Source organism: Desmodus rotundus, chromosome 7 (assembly GCF_022682495.2).
Source record: "Desmodus rotundus isolate HL8 chromosome 7, HLdesRot8A.1, whole genome shotgun sequence".
Taxonomy (NCBI): domain Eukaryota; kingdom Metazoa; phylum Chordata; class Mammalia; order Chiroptera; family Phyllostomidae; genus Desmodus; species Desmodus rotundus.
Window position 1 is genome coordinate 24,655,087 of NC_071393.1, and position 27,486 is coordinate 24,682,572.

At 39.7% G+C, this 27,486-nt stretch overlaps 1 protein-coding gene across 5 annotated transcripts in view; it reads right to left on the minus strand.

The window, feature by feature from the left end:
• The window catches only part of ARHGAP32 (Rho GTPase activating protein 32), a 260,668-nt gene that overhangs the window by 109,893 nt on the left and 123,289 nt on the right, over window positions 1-27,486 (minus strand). For all 5 annotated transcript variants that reach the window (XM_053927526.2, XM_053927524.2, XM_053927525.2 and 2 more), the window contains one exon: window positions 5,869-5,955. In XM_053927526.2, the coding sequence (XP_053783501.1) occupies window positions 5,869-5,955 (87 nt within the window). The remainder of the gene's footprint in view (window positions 1-5,868; window positions 5,956-27,486) is intronic.

Consider the following 27,486-nt stretch of genomic DNA (forward strand, 5'->3'; position numbering starts at 1 on the left):
CTTTTTATAGACTTTCATTCATGAAATTAAAACCTTAACATATAATTTGTAAATCAACTAAAACTATGTTAAATTCACTGAGTAAATTGTAAAAGTAGTAAAATATCTCATATTTTCGGCAGCTATAAAAGGACTTCAAATTTCATATAAAAAAAAATAGTCTTAATCATCCAATTCCCAGACTGAATAAAGTAAATGATAAGAGTATTTTAGAAGTTCAATTACAGTATAAAAAACAGAACAAAAACGCACTATGCACATCTGCCTAAGTTGTAATTTGCTGCTAATTTCTATCCTTAAAAATTACTACTATCAAGTAATTATTGTTATTCATGGGTAACAAAAATCAACAAATCTTGACAAGGCTTAAAAATAAGAATAAGAGAAAAAGAATATCTCGATGTGTACAGGATCACATTTCTAAGACAAAAATTTGTTCTTTCTCTCATTTATTCGCCAGATATTTTCAGAGTACCTAAATAATACTAAGCACTGAAGTGAGCATTAGAGACGCAACAGAGGAAGGACCATCAAACTTCTGACTTCTTAGAACTTATTTCTAGTGAGAAAACAAATATTTTTTAAGGTAAATAAATATATAAATGAAATAATGATGGTTTTGCACTGTGAAGAAGTAAGCAAGAACCTACTTCACTTGGAGTGGTCGGGAAAAGCCCTTCTGAGGACGTGATGTTTGAGCTGGATCCTGAGAACTGAAAAGGCACTAAACACGCAAGTGCTCCGTGTGAGTAGTTACGGGCTGATGGACGTTCAGTGCCTTGTTGCAGGAAGGAGGTCAGGGTCTTTCAGGAACTGACCAAAGCCATTGTGACCAGGGCATAGGAGAAGACTGTCGTGACATGAAGCAGAAGAGACAGGCCCGTCCATACGGTGCAGGGTCCTCACAGGCCTTGCTAAGTAGGAGTTTGGGTTCAGCTCTCAACACAGTGAAAATCTACTGTAGAGCTTTACCCCTAAGAGTAACGTGTTTCGATGAACACTTGACACCACTTTGGCGGTTTAGAGGGTTATGTTCAGTTACAGGGTGCAATCACACTGGCTCAACAAGACATAATGGCTTGTGCAAGCTTGGTAATAGCAGAGATAGGAAGAGAGAGTCGAATTCAAGATAGAACTGCTGTTCTTCCCGAGAAGAATAGTCTTCCCCCGTGTCCTCGGAAGCACCTGTATCATGGGAAAGTTAATACTATGAATGGCGTCTTTACCCAGATGATAAACTTCAGTCAACAGAGAGAGACCCAATTTAAACCTCGGCCTGGCCTCATCCTAGATACAGGACTTGACACAAGTTACCTAACACCGATGAGCAGCAGTTTACTCATCTGTAACATGGGAACGGCAACACCTGCGTTTCACAGTAGAGGTACGAGGTTCAAATAACAAACAGCCTACAAACAGCCTACATATTTTGTTCGTACAAATGCTCTCCAAATGCTAATAGGCAACCCCACCCCCTGGTAACAGCATTTTCTAAATGGACTGAGTGGAGGAGATATTTAATACTAAGGAATGCATTTCTGATGATGGAATTTCAAGCATCAAAATACAGGAGATATTTTGAGGTAGAGAGGTAGTCCCCTAAAACCAACTGGGACAGAGTGGAGCCTTCATATTACTTTAAATATTTATAAAACACTTCATCTTCAGGGAAAAAATAAACTATTATATTGATGAATTCTGGTTAAAATATAGAGAAAGTGAATACAATCCAACTGCAGTAAGAAACATTAATTTCAACTACTCTAAAGCTTACTAAGGGACAATAAAATACTTAGTATTTATGAAGCGACAATTATTCTTACAATAACAAAACTATACTTACAAAAGGGAAAGACCAGAACAGGATTTTTATTACGGCGCATGTTAAAATAAATTCTTGCAACAGCTAGGTTTGAAATTGTTATTGTTAAATTAACCCTTAGAAGCTGGTGTTTGCTAGAGAATAAGAACGCAGGATACAGAATGTTTTGAAGACTCGCTACCAGTGTCATTACATTTATCAACGCTTCACTCTCCGTAGTGGGGCTCAGCGTGCTTAGCGGCAGGGTTTGTCTAACTGTGGTCTTCTTTTAATTACTGAAACTTTTAACATTTGAAATAATAAAAGTTTACCCTATTCCTGAATTGCCTAAGATTTGTATCAATTTTCATTGATTTCAAACTGAATACATTGTCTTCTGAAAAGCAGGGGAAACAGAGGGGAAGAATTAGTAGATTTGGCAGAAAAAAAAAGTATTCCCATTCAGATAAATATTATGGTACAAATTGGAAAGTGTTTCTTCACCCACAATAGCTAACTTGTTTTTCCTACATAACTTCTTCTTCCAGTGTATTTAATTGGAGAATAGAATAAAAAGATGAGCGGAAATATCTAAAGTACAACACGCCCATATTGGTTAAGACAACTTCCTCTAAATAATAATGAGAATAGGAGGGCGGGAGTTGAGGGCTCAAGCGGGGCACTAGAAACCTATTCTCCACGGCACCCAGGAGAGTTGTTTTACCCGTGGTTAACATCCAGCTGGAACACACCAGTATGGATAACTGGGTTTGTATGACATGTATCTGCTCCGATTGCACTGGGCCCATGCTATGCCAGCTGTTGAATATTTTTACTATCACTGAGACTTATAATCTCTTGGCCTGAGATTAAACCCAGTTGGCCTAGACTCTCCCTCATAGGCTCTTGATTTGAGACTTCCACTTGAAGTTCTCTCTGTAAGTATTTTAATTAATATGTACAGGCTACCCAGGACCTGTCCATTGAAATCATGCAGAGAAACTCAGATGGGGCCCTGTCTGGGTAGCTCAGCTGTTTAGAGCATCATTCCGATACAATAAGGTTGTGGGTTCCATGCCCCACCAAAGCACATACAAGAGTCAACCAGTGAATACATAAATAAGTAGAACAACAAATCGATGTTTCTCTCCCCATCTCTCTCAAATCAATAATTTAAAAATTTTTTTAAGAGACTTAGATGGTCAGTTTCAGTGTCTTTTATAATTCTTTGTTAACATTTGGGATATGCTCACAAATTTCAGAGTAGCCAACCAAGTATAAATCATATTAGAAAATGGGTAAGAATAGAAAAAAAACCCACTAGACTAAGGTTCAAACCTTGATCTTTCTCTTTAATTAACGTTCTTGAGTCTTAGATTCATCATCTGTAAAATGGAAACCAGACTATTTACCTCAGACTTCTGTAGGAATTAAATGATATGCCGCATGTCATAATATCTGTGTACTACACACAGGTAATCAAAAATGCCTGCTACATCGGGATCAATGCATTATGAAAATCATGCTTTACATTTCTGCGTTCACGATTTAAAAAGAAATCAAAACTGTAAAGGGCAGAGGCAAAGACACAATTAAAAGGTGCAAAGGCAAGACGTGAATCAGTATCACTCAACCTATAGAAGGGGAAAACATCACAATTTAACTGACCATTTTCTATGAAAGAACAAGGGAAGAGAGTGGGTTAAGATGAAGCACCAATGATATTGGTTAAATAAAAAGAATTTCAAGAGCACATTATTAAAGTCAGAAATTAGCAAAGACATGAAATACATGCATGAATAACTTCTGGAATGGACAGATCACATCAGTGTGTAATGATCTCATCTGAAGACTAAATAATCTCTCAACGCTGCTGTTGCTTGCAAATTCCAAGGAGATGCAAGAAAAACTGGCAATCAGAAAACTGAGGTCCTTAGTAACTCCTGCTAAGATTTCATATAGCTTAGGAAAGCCATTTCAGTAATTTGGGCTCAATGTCCTCATTTGCAAAATTAGAGAGTTTGATTGTGAGTCTCCTGCAGTTACAGAAAATACATGACTCTCATTTATTATGGTTTATGGCTGACCTCTATGGCAGAACACAGAAGGTAAGCCACGGGGATGCATCAGTGACTGTTTACAGGGAGGCAGAGAAGTGTGACGGCATTGTTACAACGCAGTAAATTATTACTTTGACGTAATAAGTAGTATACCAAGTAGCCTAAAATTTGGTAAGCAGCCTGACAAGATATTTACAACCAGGAAATAACCTAACTATCTAGGCCACTATTCATGGAAGCAAAACCAAATAACAATGACACATTCTAACGCATGGTATCAAAATACCACAGATAACTCTTGAAAGTCATTTTTTAAAAATCACACAGATATTTGTGACACTGTGTTTTACTTAAGAGAATAAAAATATCTGCATTGTCAGAACAAACAGAAATTAACAGTGAGAAGAAAAGCTGCTACAAGGTGTTAGCTGTAGAGAGATTAATAAATTCATTATGACGTGCCGACCGCGCGCTCTAGGTGAGGAAGACATGCTGTATGGCCATCTGTTAGTAAGGGTTCATCACAGGAGCACTCACTTAACATTTCCACTTAAAAATTAACTCACCAAATAGAAAGACCTTATGAAATGACATGAAACTCAGTCATTCAGAGCCACCTACTTCCTCAAAGGAACTGAGATGACATACAATAAAACGTGGATAAACGATATGTGACTTTGGACATCTTACTTATATAAAAGCCAAATCAATTTCTGACATTTATAAATAAAACACTTAAGTTTGAAAGGTTTTCCTCAAGGTCAACAAGAATAAGTATTTCCCATATGAGATAAGCATCAGACTTTTCCGGGCTATTTAATTTTTAACTTTACGGACATAAATAATACTTTTTGGAAAAAAACCATAAATGACCCTATCTTATTCTCTCCCAAAGAAAACTACAATCTTTGTATGTAAGAAAGGTTTCCTTGAAAACACTTGCTTTAGAATGGCTAATTCAAAAATAGGCAGAAAGCTCAATGAACATACACTAAATAAACACTAACTGATTCCTTGATGGAGGAAATACTCAACGCTACAAATGACATAATTTAAATCTCATTAAAAGCAAGTCATGGTTCCCTGGCCAGGTGGCTCAGTGGGTTGGAGCATTGTCCCGTCCACCAAAAGACTGCAGGTTCGATTCCTGGTCAGGGCACATACCTAGGCTGTGAGTTTGATCCGCAGTCAGGCTGAGTACACGAGGCACCCGATCAATGTCTCCCTCTAACATCAATGTTTCATTCCCTTCCTCTTTCTCTACATCGATAAACATACCCTTGTGTAAGGATTAAAAGATAATAAAATAAAAAGTAAAAAAATAGTAACAAGTCACGGTGATTACCCTGAGACACACTCTAATACAAAGCACCAAGGCGCAGCACAGCTCTAAAACGCACCCACGCAGCATGCTGAAAGGCCACCGTGGAGCTTCCCGTCCTGGTTCGCAAAGTGAGCATCTGGGGCAGAGACGGCGCAGCCTGCTGTTTCATTCCATGCAAGTGCTCTTCCTATCTCACCGTGAACAACGCATTTCCCTCGCTCTTACAGGGAGAATCTTCATTTATGTCTATAAATTAAGCATCTATAGAACTGACTCTTTCCAGTTGACTGTCTCTACTCTGAGTACATAGAGAAATACCAAAATGACTATGGGGAAGAATAAAATAAAACATCTATGTTATCATAGTCACTTTTATTCATTCACAAGGGTGAGTTTTAACCTTACAAAGCGGTCTGAAAGTGCAGACAGAGGACAGGTCGGGGGCACTACTAAACTGTGCACTCCACTCAGCACTGCATGGACACATTATTTTCCTTCTAAAAGGGTACCATGTATTTTCTTAACAATAGTCATTCATAGTCCAATTTCCTTTCAATAGTGTACAAGTATTTTTCTGTAGATTCTGTTAGGCAATGTGAGAAGCTCGTTACAGAAAGAAACAGTCCCTCAAAATAAATCATATTACATTTTATGTGAAATGGAAAACGCATCCGCAAACTTACCTGACACGCAATGTGCACGAGGTAGACCAGCTCTTTAGAGTCACAGCCATTTTTCGTTACGTCGTTCTGTTCCTCGGAAAGCGAGAGCTGTGGCAAAGAAGAAAGGGCACAGGAGGGGGGAGTCATGATTAATGACCCGAATAAATGAAACATTCAGTGATACTTGGAGTCTCACATCAACTTAATGTAAGATACCCCTTATAAGAGAACTCTACTACTTTACGGCAGATAAAAGAATTCAGGATTTAAAAATATATCCTATTAGCAGTAAATAAAATACATTCATTCAAGAGCAGGTCCTCGCTTCCTTAACATACAGCGCACAGGTGAAAGGTAGGCATCACGGTGGCCCCCAAGAGACAGCGTGGCCAAGGGGCTCACAGAGGCCAGGCCATTGCAAACTGGCTGCCCAGGAAACAAGCTGGCCCTACCGTTATGTTTTATCTTAGACTCACTGTGCAGGTCCACACACCCGATTTTATTTTATTTTTATTTGAACCATCAGTTAGCATTTAGAAACTGAGCACTTTCAAATGAAAAATACCTATTTCTGGCTTCTATTGAAAAATCAGGAAATGCGAAATACTGGACCCACACTCGCACGTGGGCAACCACTGGCTGGAGCTGGAAGTGACCGACCCCTTTGAGTGTGTTCTCTGAGGGACTACGCAGCAGACTCACTTGCTCCTGATTTTTCCCCAGTATCTAGATGAATGTTCATTGCCGTTCACCATGCTGTCTGCTTTGTTATTTTTTATACCCTACTCACTGTACTCATTTATCTTACATGCCTGCTCTAACTAAAAATGTGCATTTGCAAGCTCTGTTCCAAAAACAGACAACCCTGAGTTCCAAAGTGTCACTAACTGGTTGTATAATATTGACCTCCCCACTTAATCTCTCATCTGGAAAAGGAGATGATATAGTAATACCTATTCTCAAGTTTGTGAGTGTTAAATGGGATACTGCATTTAAAGTGTTCACCAAGGCACCTGGCACTCAGTAGGTACTTAATACATGTTGCCTATCATTACAGCTAATGTTATAAGAAATATATAGTTGATGAAGATATAGTCTCTGTTTTTGAAGGCAGTGTCACAGGAAAAATTTTAAAAATACCACCTGGTATTAAGTAAGAGACATTTATAAGATAATGATCATTTTCACACTACCAATACAAGCTAGATGAATCACAAAATCATAGTGTTTTAAGTAAAAAAATTAAGGGTGAAATGAAACCTAAATGAATTAAGTTGCAGAAAGTGACAATACTTTGGTGAGACAGAAGTGATTAACGGATGTGTTGGAATGCCTGGAAGAGACCCAGGAGGATAATGAATCTGCCTTAGACAGGGGAGGCAGAAACCGGCCAAACCCAGAACAGTGGCATGTGGACTGGAGCGATAAAGTAAAAATCAAGGAACACCTGTGACAGAGAGTGCACACCCACCCATCGACTGATTCCCCCCGGTGTTCACTAAGTGTATCACATCAGTACACCAAAGGCAGGAGGAAGAGCAGGAGAACCAAGAGAGACAAACCCGGGGAGTGTGTGGCCTCCCCAGGCACAGGGCAGCTAGCTGACTGCTGTGGATGGGGAACAGAGCCAGAAGGCACAACTGAGACAGACCCCTCTGTGGCCCTCAGACATGCGACAACTGAGGGGTTTTGGTGGCACAGAAAAGCTGAGAAAACCCCTGCAGAGGCAGCTCGACTTCACAGAGTATGAGACAGCTACACACCAAGGTCTGGGCTGGGGTAGAGGAACGGGAGCTGTTTTGGCACAGAAAGCTGGACAAACACCTGGAGAACGAGAACTAGCAACCAGGCGGTAAGGCGGAGATGAAGAAAGAACATGAGTTCTCCCCATCAGTTCAGAAACCTCATGGTCAGCTGTAGAGCACAAAGAGATCTTCAGACACCTCACCCATTTTCAATTCCCCTTGATAGGAAACAAAACAAAACAAAGCAAAAAAACCCTCCTGAACTTACACTAGAAGTATTTAAAAGTAGTGATAAACTAAAGCTGCCACAAAGCCAAATCTACACAAGCCACACGTCAGCCCGACTCAGACCCTCAATGAAACGTGACGACCGTCATCCGGTATAACAACCTGACAGAGCAGAAGCAGAAGGGACAAGCCCATTCCCGGAGATAAATGTTTACTGACATTACAGAACTGGCATAAAAAATTACACACACACACAGAAGCAAGAAATTGCGACCGATGGTCAAGAAAAGAAACAATACAAGGAATCAGACACAAATGGCCCAGAGAATGAAATAATAAAGAGAACATAAATTATGATGGAAATTCTAAAATGGACTTGAAAAGATAATATGTGACATGTGGGAAAATCTAGCAGAGACTGAAACTACAAAAATATACAAAATAAAATGCTAGAAATAAAAACTGTATCAGGTATCAACAGCAAACTGGACATGACAGATTAAAGGATCAGTGAACTTGAAAACAGGTCACTGGAAATTATCAGGTTAAAACAAAACGATAAAAACAAGAACCAAAAGTAACAGTATAATTTGAGATCTCTGAGAGAATACCAGACAAGCACATGTACAACTGGACCCCAGAGGAAAATGAGACAGACGATAAAACAGAGAAATATTTGGTAAAATCAAATATTTCTAAAACTGGTTAAAAGATATCAATTAACAAATTCAAGAAATTCAGTGAACCTCAAACAGGATAAATTTTAAAAATCGATACTAGACATTTTAAATCACAGTTTTAAAGAACAAAAAGACAAACCTTTTTGCAGTCAGGTAGGTAGGAAAATAAAACATATTGCATAAAGGGGAAAAATATGACTGACAGCTGAATTTTCACCAGAAGGAAGAGAGGACATAAGAAAAAGAGAAACATCTTTAAAGTGGTGAAGGAAAAGAGTGTTACATCTGTATCCCATGAAAATAACCTACACATTTAAGAAACGTGGACACATTTACAAATGACAAGAGCTGAAGGACCTCATCTCCAGCAGACCAGTGCAAGAAAGAAAGCTGCAACAACTTCTTAGGCTGAAGAGAAATGGTACCGGATAAAAAAAAAAACAGAAATGCAGAAGGAATAAACAATACTAGAAGGGGTAAAATTTAAGTAAACATAAAATACCTAAATTTGCAATAACAGATGGCAGAAGTTTAAGACTATCTTAATAGTTCTGAAAAAAGAAAATAAATTATCCTAGATTTTATTCATACCTAAGCTACAAGAAAAAAATAAGAGCAAAAAATTAGCGTTTTCTGATTAATAAAAACAGTGAGTTTCCAACAGCAAATTCTCACTATATCAACCTTCTAAAATATGCACTTTAAAAAAAAAAACGATTCCAGGAAAAAGAACTAAGATGGAAAGTAGAAATACTGAGCAAAGAATTTAGCAAATAAGTATTTCATCTCAACAAATTTTAACTGTACAACAAAAATAATAATAAATTATAGAAGATAAAGGGATGGAATTGTAATCTGAGGCCACACCGGCATGAAAGTGAAGAAAGAGTGACCCCAGTTAAAACACCTCCAAGTACTGGGGCTCCTTAAAAGAAGGAGTAGGTGCTGATCAACTGTAGGCTGAAAATTAGATATTCAAGTAAAAATGTAACTGTAGCCACTAAAAGAATAGAAAAACCCTAATTTCTAAACCATAAGGAGCGGAATAAAATTTTTAAATGTCAATAACTACAACAGAAATAAGAAATATAAATAAAATCAATCTTCCTAAGCAGAACTGGGCGGAGGAGGAGAGAGAAAGGAAGGAGAGCGCAAACTTCCAAATTAAGGCAAGGAGATACAGGGGGGGCGGGGGGCGGGAGGGGGGAACAAAATTAAAAGCAAGGCAGATGGTCAAATGGTGTCAATAAAACAGTGGAGCAGGCAGCTCCAAACTCAAGTCCCCTTCACAGAAACATGGGAAAACAAACTAAAGACTCTCAGAATCAACTTTCTCACTACTCTAGAAAACAGTAAAAGGTTTACAAGAACCGTAAGAACACCGGACCAAAAAGCCAACTTAAACACTGTAGGAAAGCGTTGCAGCAGTGTGACTTGCCCTCGCTCCAGCTCCTCCCCAGTCAGCAGCACCCCCGCAGAAGGCAGCCCCAGGCCCCACGGGCGGGGCCCTGTCCCTCGATCCGCAGGAGTAAAGACACATTAGCAAACTGTTGCGCTGATCTATTCCAATCTGTCTGGTGACCCCCTGAAGACTTGGTGCAGGACACAAACCTCTGTTTCATTAAACTTGGAACTGACTCAGGGACAATAAGCGGCAGCATTGTTCAAAAATACTATAAAGTAAACAAGAAACCTGCAGCCACCTGGAGCAAAAGATTATAGTTAAGACATAAAATAGTTTAAAACCCAGGAGGAAAAGCTGAGGAGAGAGGTTCTTTGTGAAATGAGAGCATTCAAAAACCCATGACTATGTCCAGGGCGGAACACATGCACACAAAAGATATAAGAGTATCTTACCCTTTAACCTCCGACTAATCTTAGAGTTGAATGAGTGCCCTAACACAGCGAAAATGTGCAAAGACTGGAGAAAGTGCCTGTTTCGTTTATTTTTAGCTCCTGGCATTCAAGGAATTACCTGAAAAAAAAAATGCATACTACCTGAACACAAGCTAAAAGAAGAGAGACTTTACTGAAAAGCCATGAGAGAGAAGAGTCTTTGCAAAAATAATCTGGAAAAGTTACTAAACAGACAGACAACTACATCCTTCACGAACACAAATGACTGCAGAAAGGTGTGGAATCTGATTACCAGGATCACCACATGATAACATTCAAATGTCCAGTATGCAACAAAAAAAGTCACAACATATACTCTCGCCTCTCCCAAAAAACCCCTCACCAACCCTAGGAAGGCAGGGTCGTTATCAAGAAAAGTAAGAATCAGACCATAGAATCTGTCTCCAAGAAGTCTAGATACAGGACTTCAAGTGGATTTTAAATGAACTATCTAAAACACACTCAAAGAGCTCGAAGAAACTGCAAAGAACTAAAAGGAAAGCAGGAAACCACACAATGAAAAGAAGTTAAAAAAAAGAGAGAATCAAACACAAACTTGGGAGATGACAAATCACTTACTAAAACAAAATTTCACTGAAAGGATCAATAGCAGATTTGGGAAGGAAGAAAAATCAACTTATTTAAAGAAAGTACAAATAGAATTATACAGTCCAAAGAACTTAAAGAAAAAGGAATTTTTACAAGTGAAGAGTGCAAGGGAGCTAGGACATCATCCAAAGGACCACAACTTGTCCTGGCAGGTGTGGCTCAGTTCATTATACAGCATCATCCTGTAGACCAAAAGGTGCGGGTCTGATCCCTGGTCGGGGCACATACATGAGGGATGTTTCTCATATCAATGCCTGTCTGTCTCTCTCTCCTCACCCCCTCCCCGTCTCGTTGCTAAAAAGCAATGAAAAAATGTCCTCCATTGAGGATAAAAAAGAAAAAGGATCAAAACTTGCATTATGGAAATCTCAGAAGAAAAAAGATAAGTAAACATGAAGAGATTATTTGAGAGCAGATATTAAGAATATGGAGGAATAGGACAATGCCGACTCTAGAGCCCCTTCATTAACATGAGGATTAACAACTACCCACTAACAAGAATGCCTCTGCAAAAATACTAGAACCTAGGGGTGAAGCCAAAGCAAACCCTAGGAACAAAAGTTCGAGAACAGTCACGTTAGAAAGGTAAGAGAAGTGGTTTCATTTAGACAGCCTGTCCCCTCTCCCCGGCCAGCAGAGAATCACACCAAGAGGGATTCCCTGGGAACATGGTTTCTCCAGCAGGAAAAAAAAAAAAGCCCATATGGACATCCAGCTTCCCCAGCCTCCCCAGTGTCCAGGGGCAAATGTCAAGACCTCTGTCTTGCCTCAGGGAACACTGGGGAAACGGCAGAGAGAGGCCACTTGAAGTCACTTAGTGACAAAAAAGGGGAACGGGGCATAGAGCAACCAGTGAATGGATCCTGGAGGTGGCAGCGTGTCCCTGCTGGTGGCACTGCCCAACAAGAGAACCCAGCCAACAGCTCTACCCAACCACAGAGCCGAAATGGCGGCCATATAGGGCCAGGGGCACAATCATCAGTTTGTCCAACTGGAGTCTCCAGTCGATAGACCAGTCAACCACTGAGCACAGTCGGTGATCCTAACCAATGGTGGAGTCCAAACTACAGCCACACCCAGCTGCAAGGCATGGCTTTCAGCCTTGCCCAGCCCGGGAATCCAATCAGCGGTCACTCTTGACCAGCAGCCCTGCCTAGATGGGGAATCCAGCAGGTTACCCCACACACATGAATGGTAAGATTTATGCGCACCAACCCACCATCACAAAGCCAACCTGTAACCCCACCCACACACACAGAACAACCTCCAGCCTCACCAAATCACAGAGCCCAGCCTGCAGCCCCGCCTGAATACCAGTTCAGTCAGAGGCACCAACCGACCAGGGATGCAGCCACGCCTGGCCAGTGGTGAGGATGAGCCCAGCATGCAGTATTGCCTGGTCATGGAGCCCAGCAAGTGGTCCTGTCTTAGGGTGAGGTCCAGCCAGCAACCCCACCCGACCTCAGACAATGAGCAGCAGCTGCATCCACCGAAGACCCCAGCAGCAAGCCCACTCTTCCTCAGACACTACTGCCAAGTGGAATGGGGAAACTGAGACAAGAAAATAAAACCAGGCCCAGCAGTTTGAGCAACTTACAGCCAGCTGGTGAATCAACAACTTATCTCCCCTAACCTAGGACACCCGAGAGCAAGTGGTTTATATCTCCCCTCCCTAACCAAAGAATACATAATTGAAATCTCCCTGGTCTGGGAGACAGAGAACAGAGCTCAATTAATGTCATTTGTGCCAGCTGACCCCAAGGACAGCTGAGGTCAAGGAAACAAATAACTGAAACCCCATTAAAAACCAAGCAGATTCAAGATTAGAAGTTAGACAGTACGGCGGACCTCAGAATATTCCCTAAACCCCCTATGCTCTCATTTTGACACATCAGCATGCTAAAAATTCACCTGGAAAGCTGCTGAATATTCTGCCAAAACCCTCCCCTAACACTCTCACCAGCAGAAAGACAAAAGGCCCTCAGGACAAAGACTCAGCGCAGGCTGTCTCTGGGTGCCGTTCTTGGGTGTGGACGTTTTACTTCCTCCTAAACTCTAAGGGTCCCCATGAGACTTGCCACCAGGGGAGCAGAGGGCAGCAGCGGCTCGACCCAGGCTCACCCCCTGATCCTGTCTCCAGGGCTCCCTTCTCTCTGACTTTTCCCAGTGAACTGGCAGCAGCCCCGCCATGGCTCACTTCTTTCCTGTAACGTTTCTAGGGAGCCGAAGCAGGCACCGCCTGGGCTCTCTCCTGCTGCTGCTTCTCCCCAAGCCCTCCCTTTGTTTCACTGTCCCAGCTTTGATACATATACCCGCAAAACCACCTGGACTCGTGTTGTGAAATCTGTCCTGCACGAAGTCAAGAACCCACACAGTACTGGCCGGCCTGAGGGAGACACGCGCCAGGCCAGTGCCTGTCAGGTAAAACTACCAAGTGGCCCACTCAAAACCACGAGCTGGGCCGACTGGTGAAAGTCTTTCTCCACCAAAACCCACCTGTGAAGACTGGAAGAGGTGACCACTTCTGCAGCTGCACAGACACTGACGCAAGCACACAGGACAATGACTAAGCAGGGAAGCACGACACTGCCACAGGTTCACACGTAAAAACCCACGACAGAGCTAAGCAATGTAGCTCTATGAGAATCATCGCCTTAAAGAAGTCAAATAAAAAATACAAGAAAACACAGACAACTAAAGGACATTAATAATCAAATACACAAAGGAAAACAATACACAAAGTGAGAAGTTTAACAAAGAAACAAAAACCATTAAAAACACAAATTATAGAGCTAAAGAGCATAATGACTAACTGAGAAATACAACTGATAGTTTTAGCAGCAGACTCAATCAAGTAACGGAAAGAATCAATGAACTCAAAGGCAGGTCATTCAAAATTATCCAGTCAGAGAAGCGAAACGAAAAATGAATGAAAAAGAGTGAAGACTACAGAATGTAGGGAAATCAGTAAATGACAGGCATGCATTACCGGAGACCCCGAAAAGTTAGAGGGAGAAAAGGGGGGCAGAAAACCTATTTACAGAGAAAGTGGCTGAAAACATCCCAAATTTTAAGATTATATATCCACCCAAATGGCCCCAATCCTATGCCATCCAAACAGGACTTCACCATGACACATTATAATCAAATTATCAAAAAACCAAAAAGACAGAATTTTGGAAGCAGCAAGAGGAAAGACTCTTCAAATACAAGGGAACCCCATAAGGGTATCAGCAGAAACATGGGAGGCACAGAGAGAGTGCAATGATGCATTCAAAAGGTTGAAAGAAAAAAACTGCAAAACAAAAATACATGGCAGAGCTTCCTGTCAAAGAAGAAGAAGAAATAAAGACACTTTCAAACAAATAAAAGCTGAGGAAGTTCACCACTAAATCTGCCTTCCAAGAAATTGTAAAGAAAGTTCTTCAAACTGAAATAAAAAGGTACGAAGTAACAAGGTAAAACATAAACGAGTAAAACTCACCGGTAAAGGTGAATAATAGTCAAATTCAGAACACCCTGATAATGTAACAGTGGTGTGTACAACAACACAGTAACTATAGCTGCAATAATTTTAAAATGGATACACAGTATAAAAAGATATAATCTGTAACATCAATAACCTAAAATGTGAGAGAGGAAAGAAGTACAGTTTTTCTAGTCAACTGAACTGAACTTGTTACGAGCTTTAAATAGGATGCTGTAACTATAAGATATTTTATGTAAACTTCACAGTAATCACAAAGGGAGAAACTGCAGAAAACACACACAAGAGAAAAAGAATCAAAGCTTAATGCCACAAAGATTTATCAAATCACCAAGGAAGACAGCAAGAGATGAAGGTAACAAAAAAAACTAAAACTCAAACTGAAAACAACTAACAAACGGCGCTAGTCAGCCCTGACCTACCAATAATTACTTTAAATGTAAATGAATTAAATTGCTGAGTCAAAAAATACAGAGTGCCTAAATAGATAAAAAACAAGATTCAACTGCAAGTTGCCTAAAAGAGCATCATTTCAGCTTTAAAGACGTATACAGACTGAAAGTAAAGGGAGAGGGACAGATATTCTATGCAAATGAAAACCAAAAGACTGGAGAGATCACTGTACTTGTATTACATAAAGTAGACGTTCAGTCAAAAACTGTCACAACAGACAAATGAAGGTTTATATAAAGACAAACGGGTCCATGTATCAGGAAGATTCTATCAATCAGTAGTAAATACATATGCTCCCAACATCGGGCACCTAGATACATAAAGCAAATATTAACAGAAATAAAAGAAGTAATAAACAGCAACACAGTAACAGCAAGGGATTTTCGTACCCCGCTCTCAATAATGGGCAGATCATCCAGACAGAAAATCGACAACGAAACACTGGATTTCAACTAGACTGTAGATCAGCAACTTGCAAGCTTTTTCATATCATGGCACACATACACTCATTACCAGAGTTCTATGGCGCACCAAAAAAATATACTTTCTGCCCATCTGACCAAAGAAAGGTGTACTTTTGATTCATTCACACCGAATGGATATTGTTGTGTTGGCTGTTGTCATTTTTTATTTGACAACCTAGGAGAAAACAGGTCCGTCTCCCTAACTGAATAGTCAGGTATTGCAGGTTTTACTAATTCCTGTGGGGTACCAGCTGAAAACTGCTGCTCCAGATGAAAGGGACCTGGCGGACACGCACCAAACGCTCCCTCCCGCAGCAGCACCGTGCACTTGCCTCGGCAACGCAGGCGCAGCCCTCCAGAGAGGGCACGCGTTGGATCGCGGGTCTTGCGTTGGATCAAGAGTCTTGGGAGATTTAAGGAGACTGACATCGTACCACGTATAGTGTCCAACCACCATGGTACACAACTAGCATCAGTGACAGGAGAAAACTAGAAATTCACAAATATGCGAAAATTAAACAATGCACCCTTGAACTACCAATGGATCAAACAGAAATCAAAGGGAAATTTGAAAAACTAGAAAACAGAAATACAACATACCAAAACATACGAGATGGTACAAAAACAGTTCTGAGAGTTTATAACAATAAGAGTCCTACAGTTGGAAAAAAAAAAAAAAATCTCAAAGAAACAACCTATCTTTACACCTCTAAGAACTACAAAAAGATGAAGGAACTAAACCCAAAGTTAGGAGAAGGGAAGAAATAACAAAGATTAGAGCAGAAATAAATAAAACTAGAGACTAGATAAACAATAAAAATTATCCATAAAACTGAGTTGCTTTTCTGAAAAGATAAACAAAACTGACAGAATTTAACTAGACTAAGAAAAAAATGACAAGACTCAAAATTATAAATGAAGATGGGAAAGTTACAACTGATACTAAAGAAATACAATGGATCATGAAATCGCTATCAACAGTTTCTCGTACATCAACAGACTGGATAACCTAGACAAAATGAGTGAATTCACAGAAACATATAAACTACCAAGACTGAATCATAAAGAAATAGAAATTCTGAACAAATAACAAGAACTTTGAATCAGTACTCAAAAACTTCCCCCCAAAAGTTCCTCAGCTAATGAATTCAGTAGTGATTTTTATCAAACGTTTAAAGATGAATTAACAACAATCATTAGCAAACGCTTCCATAAAAACGAATTGGAGAGAATAGTTACAAACCTATTTTAGAAGCTAGCATGACGCCGACATTAAATCAGTAAGGAGACTGTAAGAAAAGAAAATTACAGGCCAATATCCCTAATTATCACAAATGTAAAAATTCTCAGCAAAGTACTAGCAAACCAAACTCAACAGCACGTCAGCAGACACCACAATCAAGAGGTGCGGTGGCTCCGCAAACACCTTTGTGACACTCAACGCAGGAGAAAGACCGTAACTTTCACAGAACCAGAAAAAACAACCCTTGATAAACCACCCAAAACTCTTGATAAGGTTTTGGATGTACAAATGTTTTTAATTTCGATCAAGTTCAATTTATCTTTTTTTCTTTTTTGCCTTTACTTTGGGCACCATATCAAAGAAATCCTGCCAAATCCAGGGTCGTGAATACTTTCTGACATGCACTCTCAGTTTTACAGTTTCCATTTCCACATATAGGTCTTGCATCCATTTGCAGTTCATTTCCATACTGCGGTCTCGGGCAAGGGCCAAACGCCACCTTTTGTACGTCCAGTTCCCCAGCCCCCGCCATGGAAACACTGCCGTTTCCTTCATTATACGGACTTGGCAATCAACAGGCCATAAATGTGAGGGTTTCTTTGGGAACCCTATTCCATTTTGGTGGCCTTTATATGTCTGTCTATTAGCACCACCCCACAGTTCTGATTGCTTTAGCCTTATGGTACGCTCTGATATTGAGAAGTGTGAGTTCTTCCACTCCTTCTTCAAGATTGTTTTGGCTATTCAGGGACCCTTGAGAATTCGTATGAATTTTAAGATAAAATTTTCTATTTCTGCAAAAAAATGGCACTGGAACTTTGACAGAATAGATGTGGGTTACTTTGCAAAGTACCATCATCTTAACAATTATGCAATCTTCCAATCCATGAAATCAGGTTCTCTCCTATTCATTTTTATGGAAGAGTCTGCTAATGATTGTTAATTCATCTTTAAACGTTTGATAAAAATCACTACGGAATTCATTAGTTGAGGAACTTTACATGCCTTTACATTTACTAGGATTTGTCTAAATTCTTTCAGCAACACGTTGTAGCTTTCTGTGTACAAGTCTTTTACCTTCTTTCTTAAATTTATTCCTAAGTGTTTTATGGTTTTGGATGCTATTGCAATTGGAATTATTTTCTTAATTTTCTTTTCAAGATTGTTCCTTGTTAGTGTATAGAAACATAACTGATATGATTGTTAATTTTACATTCTGCAACTCGGTTGAATTTATTTATTTCTAAGAGTTTTCTTATAAATTCTTTAGGGTTTTCTACATATAACAGCATGTCATTTATAAACAGAGATAATTTTGCTTCTTTCTTTCCAATTTCTTTTTCTTGCCTAATTGCTCTGCCTAGGACTTCCAATACCATGTTGAAGAGAAGTGATGAGAGCAGGCATTCTCATCTTGCTCCTGATGTTCGGGGGATGCTTTCCGTTTCTCACTATTGACATGATGTTAGCTATGGGTTTTTCATATTTGGTCTCCTGGCTCGTTGAGTGGTTTTATCACGATAGGGTGCTAAATTTGTCGGGTGTTTCTTCTGCACCGACAGAGATAAACGTGTGGGTTTTCTTCATTCAGTTAATATAGTGTACTACACTGATTGATTATTTCGTATGTTGGATCATCCTCATATTCCTTAGTTTGTGTTGAGGAAAAATTCTGCAGGTGAACAGTGGTGATTTTTGCACACCAGTTTGAATGTACTTATGTCACGGATTTGTACTTGTAAAATGGTTTTTAAAAAGACAGAAAAATTACCACCGTCTATCCCATCTTCCCCAAAGCAGAAGTCTCTCAGAAGTATTAAATTTAAAATGCAAAGCTAAAATTGCATGAAATACCATGTGAAGTCACGCAATGGAACATTCTCTCATGATAACAGCAATGAAGTACTGATACTTAACTTTGAAAACAGTATGATAAATGAAAAAGCCTGTCACAAAAGACAGCATATTGTATGATTCCATTTACATGCCATGTCCAGAAAGGAGATCAGTGGTTACCAGGGCGGCATGGGAGGAAAGGGGCCACGGGTTTGGAAGGGGGAGGTAATGACTGATAAATGGGTACAGGGTTTCTTTTTGGAGTGAAGAAAGTGTTCTAAAATTAGACGTTGGTGATGGTAGCACAATATTGTGAATATACTAAAATCGACTGCATTTATAATTCTTCAACATATGCTAAATTTAAGATATATCAGTTATACCTCAATAAATCTGTTTAAAAGTGTTTTAAATGTGAAAAAAATCACCAGCATTTCAATAATTGATAGAATCTACTTTTAAAATGAAATTTTTAAAAAATCTCACTCACAACAGCAATAAAAACTACAAGTACCTAAAATTAACCCAACAAAAATGCAGAATATCAGAGAAAATCATCAAACATTATTGAAAAATAATGAAGATATAAATACATTCAAATTGCTTTGAAAATGCAGTAATTATCCCTCAATTAACCCATACATTAAATGCAATTCTTATCAAATTGTCAGTGACTTGTCTTTTTCTTCACAGGACTTGCCAGGGGAACCTAAAACGTATGTGGGGAAAAAACGTGGCCCAGAATAACCAAGCTACTTTTGATGAAGTCGGGAGATTAGCCCTACCAGACCTCAGGAGTCCGTATGAGGCCACAATTCGGGGCCTCTCTGTACGAACTTGCTACCCCTCCCAACAAGAGGTAGAGGCTTCCCCGCTCCTTTAAGATTTACCCTATACTTACGACTCTTCGAACCAGTAAACTGTGGAGAAAAGCGTGTTCCTGAGCTTCCAAGACTAGTGATTAGAAGATCTAACAGCTCCTGCTTACTCACTCTTCAAGCCCGCAGCCGCCGAGTCAAAGGTCAATCACGCGCCACCGGACAAAGAGCACAGGAAAAGGCCCCGAAGGCCGGAATACCGTGTGCAAAGAAAGACCACGTGGGAGAATCACGGAAGCACCAGACGCCCAGCACCAGCTGCTGTCTGCAACTGCGCGAGAGTCAAGGGAGGCTGAGCGAGAACTGCCCATCCACGTTGATTTAAGGAAGCACGAAAACTAAAATGCTTGTGGTGTAAGGTCATCAAGTTTTGAACTGTTTGTTATACACCAAGAGCAGACAGAAATCTATTTATTAAAATGCAGTAAGATTAGCGAAGGCGCAGTACCGGGATTAGAAAAGACAGTCGGACAGCTGACACACATTTGGACACTGATGTATGACCGATTGGACCGTACAAACCCCCGGGACCGAGAACTACTACTAGTATTAGTCAATGGTCTAAGATAACTCAAAATATTTCCAAATGAATTAAACACCTCAGTGTGAAAATAAAAAATTTAAAACGTAAAATAATAATAAAAATGTAAGAAAATATCTTTATGCCCAGAGGGCAAGGAAGAATTTCTTAGCTAAAACATGAAGAGGGCAAAACGAAAGACTGATAAAACTGACTATATCAAACATTTTGAAGTTATCACAAAAGGGACACTATAAACCAAGTGAAAGGATGAGTTATATAAACTGGGGTAAAAATATTTATAAGATACATTCAGCAGATTTTTTAACCATAATACAGGAGTGGGCAAAAATAGGTTTATAACTGTGAGTAAATGAAACAGAGTTCACTCTTGTGTTGTTATTTATTAATTATTGTATTATTTACTTGTATTACAACTATAAACCTAATTTTGCCTGCCACTGTACGTAAGGAAAAAATGAGATACATATATGCCTAACCTGAACATCTTGAAAAGCACCTGGAATTGAAGTAAGGATCACTAATTATTTGATGAACGACTGAATAAACAAACACTGTCTGGCGGGAATATAATACTCATTTTCTAACCTAAGTTCATTATCTTTCCTCACATAATCTCTTCTTCCTCCTTAATTCCCAAAGTAAATAAACAGCATAACCCCCCTAATCACCCTAGGTTCCTCTACCACTCCATCTCTCCACACGGCCTTTCTTTTTATACTCCCAAGGTCAAGATCTAACCTCAACCTTTGATTCCACAATTGCCCCCAATTTCCTAAAACTCGCCTCTCACACCCATTCCCTTCTTCCCACTCTCCTCTGCTCCTTCCCTGGTTCCGGGCCTCAGAGCACCTGGAGAGTCCGGGCAGACCGGGTGTTACAGTAGTCTTCCAACTGGTCCCCCTCCACTTCCTTTAAACACTGACCACTGTACTTTTGTCTCAAAATCCCTTAGTACTTTCTCAGTTCCTACTAAGAAAGTAATTTAAATGCAAAGTCAAAAACCTTAGATGAGCTTTGAAGAATGGCATTTCTCCAAACATCTCCTAAACCACTTTTTCCTGTAGCCATTCCTGTCCTTCCTTCCCAGGTTCCCCTGTCTAAGCTAATTTTCTTTGTCTAAATGCTCTTCACGACTATCTTTGCATGTCCAAAAATTGATTCAATCTTCAGTAAAGCCTTCCCTGAATGCCACAGGAAATCACTTCCCTTGACTTTGAATGCCTACAAGCACTCTTACACCATGTATTACCTTAGTCTTAAGTTTATTGGTACATTGCCTGTTTCCCCTGAAGAAAGAACCCCTTACAAGGTGTTCAGTAAAACCTTTCTGAATGAATTGTCTGTGGGTTTGAGGTCATCCTATGCACAAGCCAGAACAGCCATGTTTCAGGCAGTCCCTCAACCACATGTTCTGACAGTACACATGACGAATGATTAGGCTACGTTTGCCTATAGAATGCATTAACATAATGATTTAAATTATTTTTACTTCCATCAACTTAACAATATCTCAGTGCTCCATCTATAAGAAGTAGGAAATAGAATGTCTAAGTCCCATACTTCTAGATTCCTTACAAATCTATTTTAGGAGTTATTTTTCCTATGTTGAATTCACTTTTCTATTACCATGGAAACCCATCTGCAATTAGTGTTGTTAGAACCTTTAAAAATAAAACTCGACTCAGAAAGCCTTCAAGTATTCAGAAGACTTCTCCCAACATGGAGCATGGAAATCAACTGGAAACAAGGGTAAAATTACAATACACCACCCCACCCACCTTAAAAAACTATTCATCGAAGCCTAATCACCAGATTACAAATGGGCACAGAAAGAGATCTCTTCTTTATTCATCTTTTATTTGGTCCTATTCTGGTTGCCATTTCACTGTGACTAACCTCTGGGGTTTGTAAAGATTTCCTTCACCCTGTAGCTTATAGTAGAGGTGGGAACATAAAAAATAATTTCTGTTTCACAATATTACGTGGTCCATTCATGCCCACCACTAACATCCTAATATGTAACAGTGAAAATACTACTTTAAAACTCTTGAGTTGAGAATGTCGAGTGGAAGAATAACTATATTACAGTTACATCTTGAGTAGTAGGTGAGCTAAGTTCTAATTTCAGCACATAAGGCAAAAATCAATAATAGACAAAATCATTTCAAATTTCTTTGGAAAAAGCTGGAGATCGACACGCACCTTCACAAGCCCAACGTCCGTTTCCCAGAAACTGGAAGAGATCACTGTTTCCGAGGCTGCGCACCAGGTTAGGCCACTGGTTTGCTCAGCTTCAGACACTAGCGTCACCCTCAGTTCAGAGAGACGCCCACAGCATGATGAATACAGGGGAAAGGAGACTAAGAGACACATCAGCAGATTCACATTCCCATCTGATAGATGCTTGCTCCAGAACACAGACTGGTTAGGGAACAATGCCTCATGGGTGTCTCGCAGTTCTGTACGGTCAGGACTTTCTAAGCACACGGCTTTGGTATCTGGGTTAAAAGACAACTGAATAGCAACCCCCAAAATGGAGCCCTGCAGAGAGAGAAGCTCTCTCTCCCCTCAGCCGTATGTTCACATTCCAGGGTGTTTAAGAAACAGAGACCTTTCCTTCTCTCCCCCACCCTCCAGAGGATCTCTTTATACTCCAGAGCAAAGGTCTCTCTCAACATATCCAGAGAGGCACATGGACAAAGGGCCAGCTATCCTATATAAGCTCCAAGTTTCCTAATTTCAGAGTTTGTCTCTTGTGGAACAATATGCCACTCACTACACATCTAAGGTGTCTGGTTCTCAGTGCATTATCCCATGGAAACTGGGGCATCCCCACACAAGTCACCCTGTGAGTAAATAAAAGCTCTGATCTCTGACCTAGAGACCCCAGGGTTTTTTAGAGTGTGTGGGTGTGTGCCCTCCACAATTGTAGCAAGCTGACTTGTTAGCTTGTAAGTAGTGTAAAAGTCAGGCCCTTGACAGTTTCAGACTCAACGATACTGTTTTATGGAGCATATTCAGTCAAATTCCTGGAAGTAAATCACATGCATAATGTGACTCTGACATGTAGTATCTTTTTTCATTGTTCAACCAATTGCACACACCTAACTCTTGGACTGGATAATCTCAAACGAGATACTCGGGTGACAGAAGCACAGTTAACTCACCTCAAGAACTTCTCATTCCAAATCCACCCCTCAAATGACCATGACCTCTTGGCATAGGAGCTGGTACTAATTGCTGCAGAATGCGCAAGACAGCAGGGCTGAACTGTTTATTTGTCTTGGTTTGAGGAAAATGAAACTTTTCGGTAGGGGCGAGAATAGTTAAAATTACTACACCTTTTGTTTCAAATGGTTATACACGCATGTACTTCTACATAAGATATTTTTAAACTTGAAATATCTACACGTTAAACTTGAAATTGGAAGCAGCATTAACAGAAGAAATAACCTTTTCATTGGTTTAATTCATTCTTATTAATGACTGAAAGTCTCACAGACACGTACCAAAATTTTTTGCTGATACATTTTTCTATAAACTGCTATGGGAACAGGGAACTTAAGGGATTTATTTAAGATCAAACTACACTTTTATGCATCATATTCGTCTACCTTTAACCACATTAAACATGTAGGACATTTCAAAAATATGGTTTTTTCCTTCTTGTTAAAAATAGTATTTTTGTCAGTTTACTCTTTTCCAGCACCACCGAAGAACATGCAGAGTGGCTTTATGGCCTTGATTCAAATGCAGACTCCACCACTTACCAGCTCTGAACTCTTTTTACCTCAATTTCCACTGTGAAACTGTTGTGCAGACTCAATGGGACATTATACAAATAGTACTTAGTATAATGGTATTCAGTGCTTTGTAGCCCCCAGAAAGCACTAAGTAAATGCTGGCTTGCGTTCATTTGTTATAATTCCAATAACTTCATTTAAAAGGAAAAGTCAGGATTTTTATGTTATATTATTATTCTTCAACATCTTCACACTCAGGTCAAACATTACAACCTCTTCCCACATTTCTCAGTATTGAGGCGAGAGCGCATCTTATAGAAACAACAGCAGAAAACAACAGTGCTACTTCCGAGGCCCTTGCACGGCGACTTTCGCAGAGATGCTCAAGAAATAGGTATTCAATTCAGTCCACACTTTTCCTATGCCTTTATGTCCGCTGGAACCTGATCTCTTGCATTCGGGGCAATTTAACTTCACGTTTGACATGAAATCGGGTAAAAAGAAACATGAGTTCGCAACTCCAGTTAACTGCAAACGTGAACCACACAAGGCCTCGGTGTCCTCCACACTAGATGGCGGCACCACGCAAAGCGCAGGCGGGAGAGGGTGGCGCCCCAGACGGGTGAGACAGAACGAGCAGATTACATCGTCACGTGTGGCAAGAGATGTTTTTCCTTCTCACTGAAAAATACTTTCTGAAATTTGAATAAACTGTGTTTTTGAACAGTGGAGATGACACAACAGAGAGAAGTGGAATAAAGGCTGACTTTACAAAATCTAAAACTACTGAAAACAACAAGTCCTGTCTAGAAATTATCTTTTGGGTTTTTTTGAGGTTTTAATTTCTCTAAACAAAACATAATATATCACTATATGTCAAAACCTACAGAGTTTGTCTGAAGTACTATTCAGGGGAAAAATTTCAAAACTTAAATACACTTATTTAAAAATAGTAACATTGCCCTGGCTGCTGTGGCTCAGTGGATTAAGTGCCAGCCTGGGAACCAAAGGGTCGCTGGTTCGATTCCCAGTCAGGGCACCTGCCTGGGTTTCAGGCCAGGTACCCAGTAGGGGGCATGAGAGAGGCAACCACACATTGATGTTTCTCTCCTTTTCTTTCTCCCTCCCTTCCCCTCTCTCTAAAAATAAATAATAGTAACATATTATAATAACTATGTATGGTATCAGATGGCTACTGGACTTATCAGGGTGATCACTTTGTAAGTTCAGGTATACAAATCACTCTTTGTATATCTGAAACGAATGTACTAGTATAATATATACATTATACTAATATAACATTCAACTGTAATTGAAAAATAAAAGTTATTCTTTAAAAACAATAACTGAAAATGAGTAAAATGTCGACAGTACCTATGGAATTGATTTCTCTAAAGAGAAGAAGCATATACAGGTTCCCCCTCAGTATCCAAAAGTAAAGCATTCCTACAAAACCTTTCATAAGCAGAAACGGCATAAAGCAAAGAAGAAAATGCTGTTAACTTAAAAAGAAAAAATTCTGAGTGTTCTTAAACCCAAAATTCAACACAAGCACAATGTTTTTATTTCATTCACCGCAACTGAAACACTTAATTCTGTCCAGTTTTACGCTAAGCTCTCTTAGGCTTTTCGGATACCTTAGGACACACCTTGCTGACAGATGAACACAGTAAGTTGAGATAAAGCACAGATGCTCACAGGCGCAGTTCAAAGCTACGGCAGCTGGGGGCTGAGGCGCTGAGTGTGGTTCCCACAAAGGAGCTTGGTGGGGTCACTCTCACTGGTCTGGGCGCGCGCTGCCCTACAGCAGCCGACGCAAAACAAATGCTGAAGGCGATTTTCATTTTTCTTCCAGTTAGTGAATACAGGTGCTAATGTAGGTCTTTTACAAAAAGGAAGAGGCGCAACAGGAAGTGGGGTTAGGTGAACTTCTGAAAAGCTTGTAGAGAATTATATCAATATTTGACAAAGTTGATTTATGATAATGCTAGTTTTTGACCAGTAAATAGGTACATGTTTGCTATTCACAGCTCTTTTTCAGAAATAAAAAAAAAGACCTAAAAAACTTTGAATTCAAGAAACAAACAACTTAGACAAAATAACAAACACCAAAAAAGTAGAATGGGAAAAATTATTGCTAAAAATTAATAGTATTAAAAGAGGGGGGTCAGAGGAAAGGGAGATAGGGGAGAAAAGAAGGCAGGAGGGAAGGAGACCAGCAGGCTCAAGCTGATCGATAAAATCACAGGCTGGTTTCTAAAAAAGACCAACTTTAATAATACATTGTGTAAAATTTATCATAATAAAATTGAAAACCTGCATTAAACGGGCAATTTTCTAAGAAAATATTTGGTGATAAAAACTGACCTAAAGAGACATGAAAGAACTTGACAAGACCAACACGCAAATCGTAAGCTGAAATGGTAACTAAAGATTAAGCCCTCAAGTGGGAACCAGGCCCCAAAGGCTTTAGAAAGAAAATTCTACGACACCTTCAAAAAACAGGTCATTCCAATTTCTACAAACTATTTCAGGAAATGTATTTTTAAAAGGAGGCGGATCCGTGAAATCCTCCTAACTTGAGCTAGTGGACGAGTACAGAATGAAGGTCGGCATCACCGATGAACACAGACACAAAAAACATCAAGTCTTAATAGAGTAAAAAAAAATTATTTGTAAAATATTTAACCTGATAGAGTATGCGCCAGGAATACAAAGGTGTTTGAACAATCTATTTCTATGACCAGGGTTAATTCTTTGCACTAATTAATGACAGTCTATTCGTGCTCGACAAAAGTGGACTAAAATAAGAACATGGCACAGCCCCTTCTGACTCTCTTTTCCTCTTCACCTGGTCCCGTCCCAAGCTCGTCTAAACCACGGCTCACAGCTCATCTACACCGTCCTAGCTCTTAGCTAGAAGGCACGGTGGCTGTCATCTTTCAGCATGAAGATGAGAAAAACAAGACCAGTCTCTCTAGTGGTCGGAGAGGACGTGGGCCACCATGGGAACACACTGCCCGCTGGCCTCACCATTCCACAGCACGCCAATACCATCTCTCCCCACAGGGCAATGCCGTCTTACACCACGGGTTACCGCTGAAGATACTGAGCTGCGATCGGAACAGTAAACTTAGAGGATTTGACGGAAATGTGCCAGAAGTGAGCTGAGAGAGACTTTAACACAGCTGTGCACAATAAAGCACATGTGAATAAATTCACCAGAAAAAATATGCACAGGCCTGAGAATTATTTCATCAGGTAGCGGTTAAATTAGAAACGAGGAAACACTCAAGGATGCTGATTGCCGATTCTGCTCTCAAAGGCGGAATACTCTGTCCTTCAGAATAAGGGAGAAAAAATCTGTTTTACAAAATCGTATATGAAAAAATTGTCATACTACCTTGCTGTAACCTCTAAACAAGTTAAGTCATTTTTTCTGATCATCAAAGGTATTCCTTCCAAAATTATAACTACTACTTTCTTCCTACAAGTTCTTCCAAGTATTTTTGTACTTAATATAAAGTTTTATAGAAACAGCATCTTGCTTTTTTGGAGCTCTTTTTAATTTATCAATATAACATTGAACATTGTTCCCATTTCTGTGAATTTTCTACATGATGCATAAGATTTCCTTGTGTGAGTAGCCCCTAATTTGTATAACCCATTCCTACTTTTGAACATTTAGATTATTTCTAATAAAGAACTAGATGCAACATGAAGGGATTCACATCCAAAACTTGTAAAGCATTACCATAAATAAATAAGAAAAAATGCAAACAAACCTATACAACAACATGAGCAAGACTTGACCCAGAAGAGTTTAAAAGTTA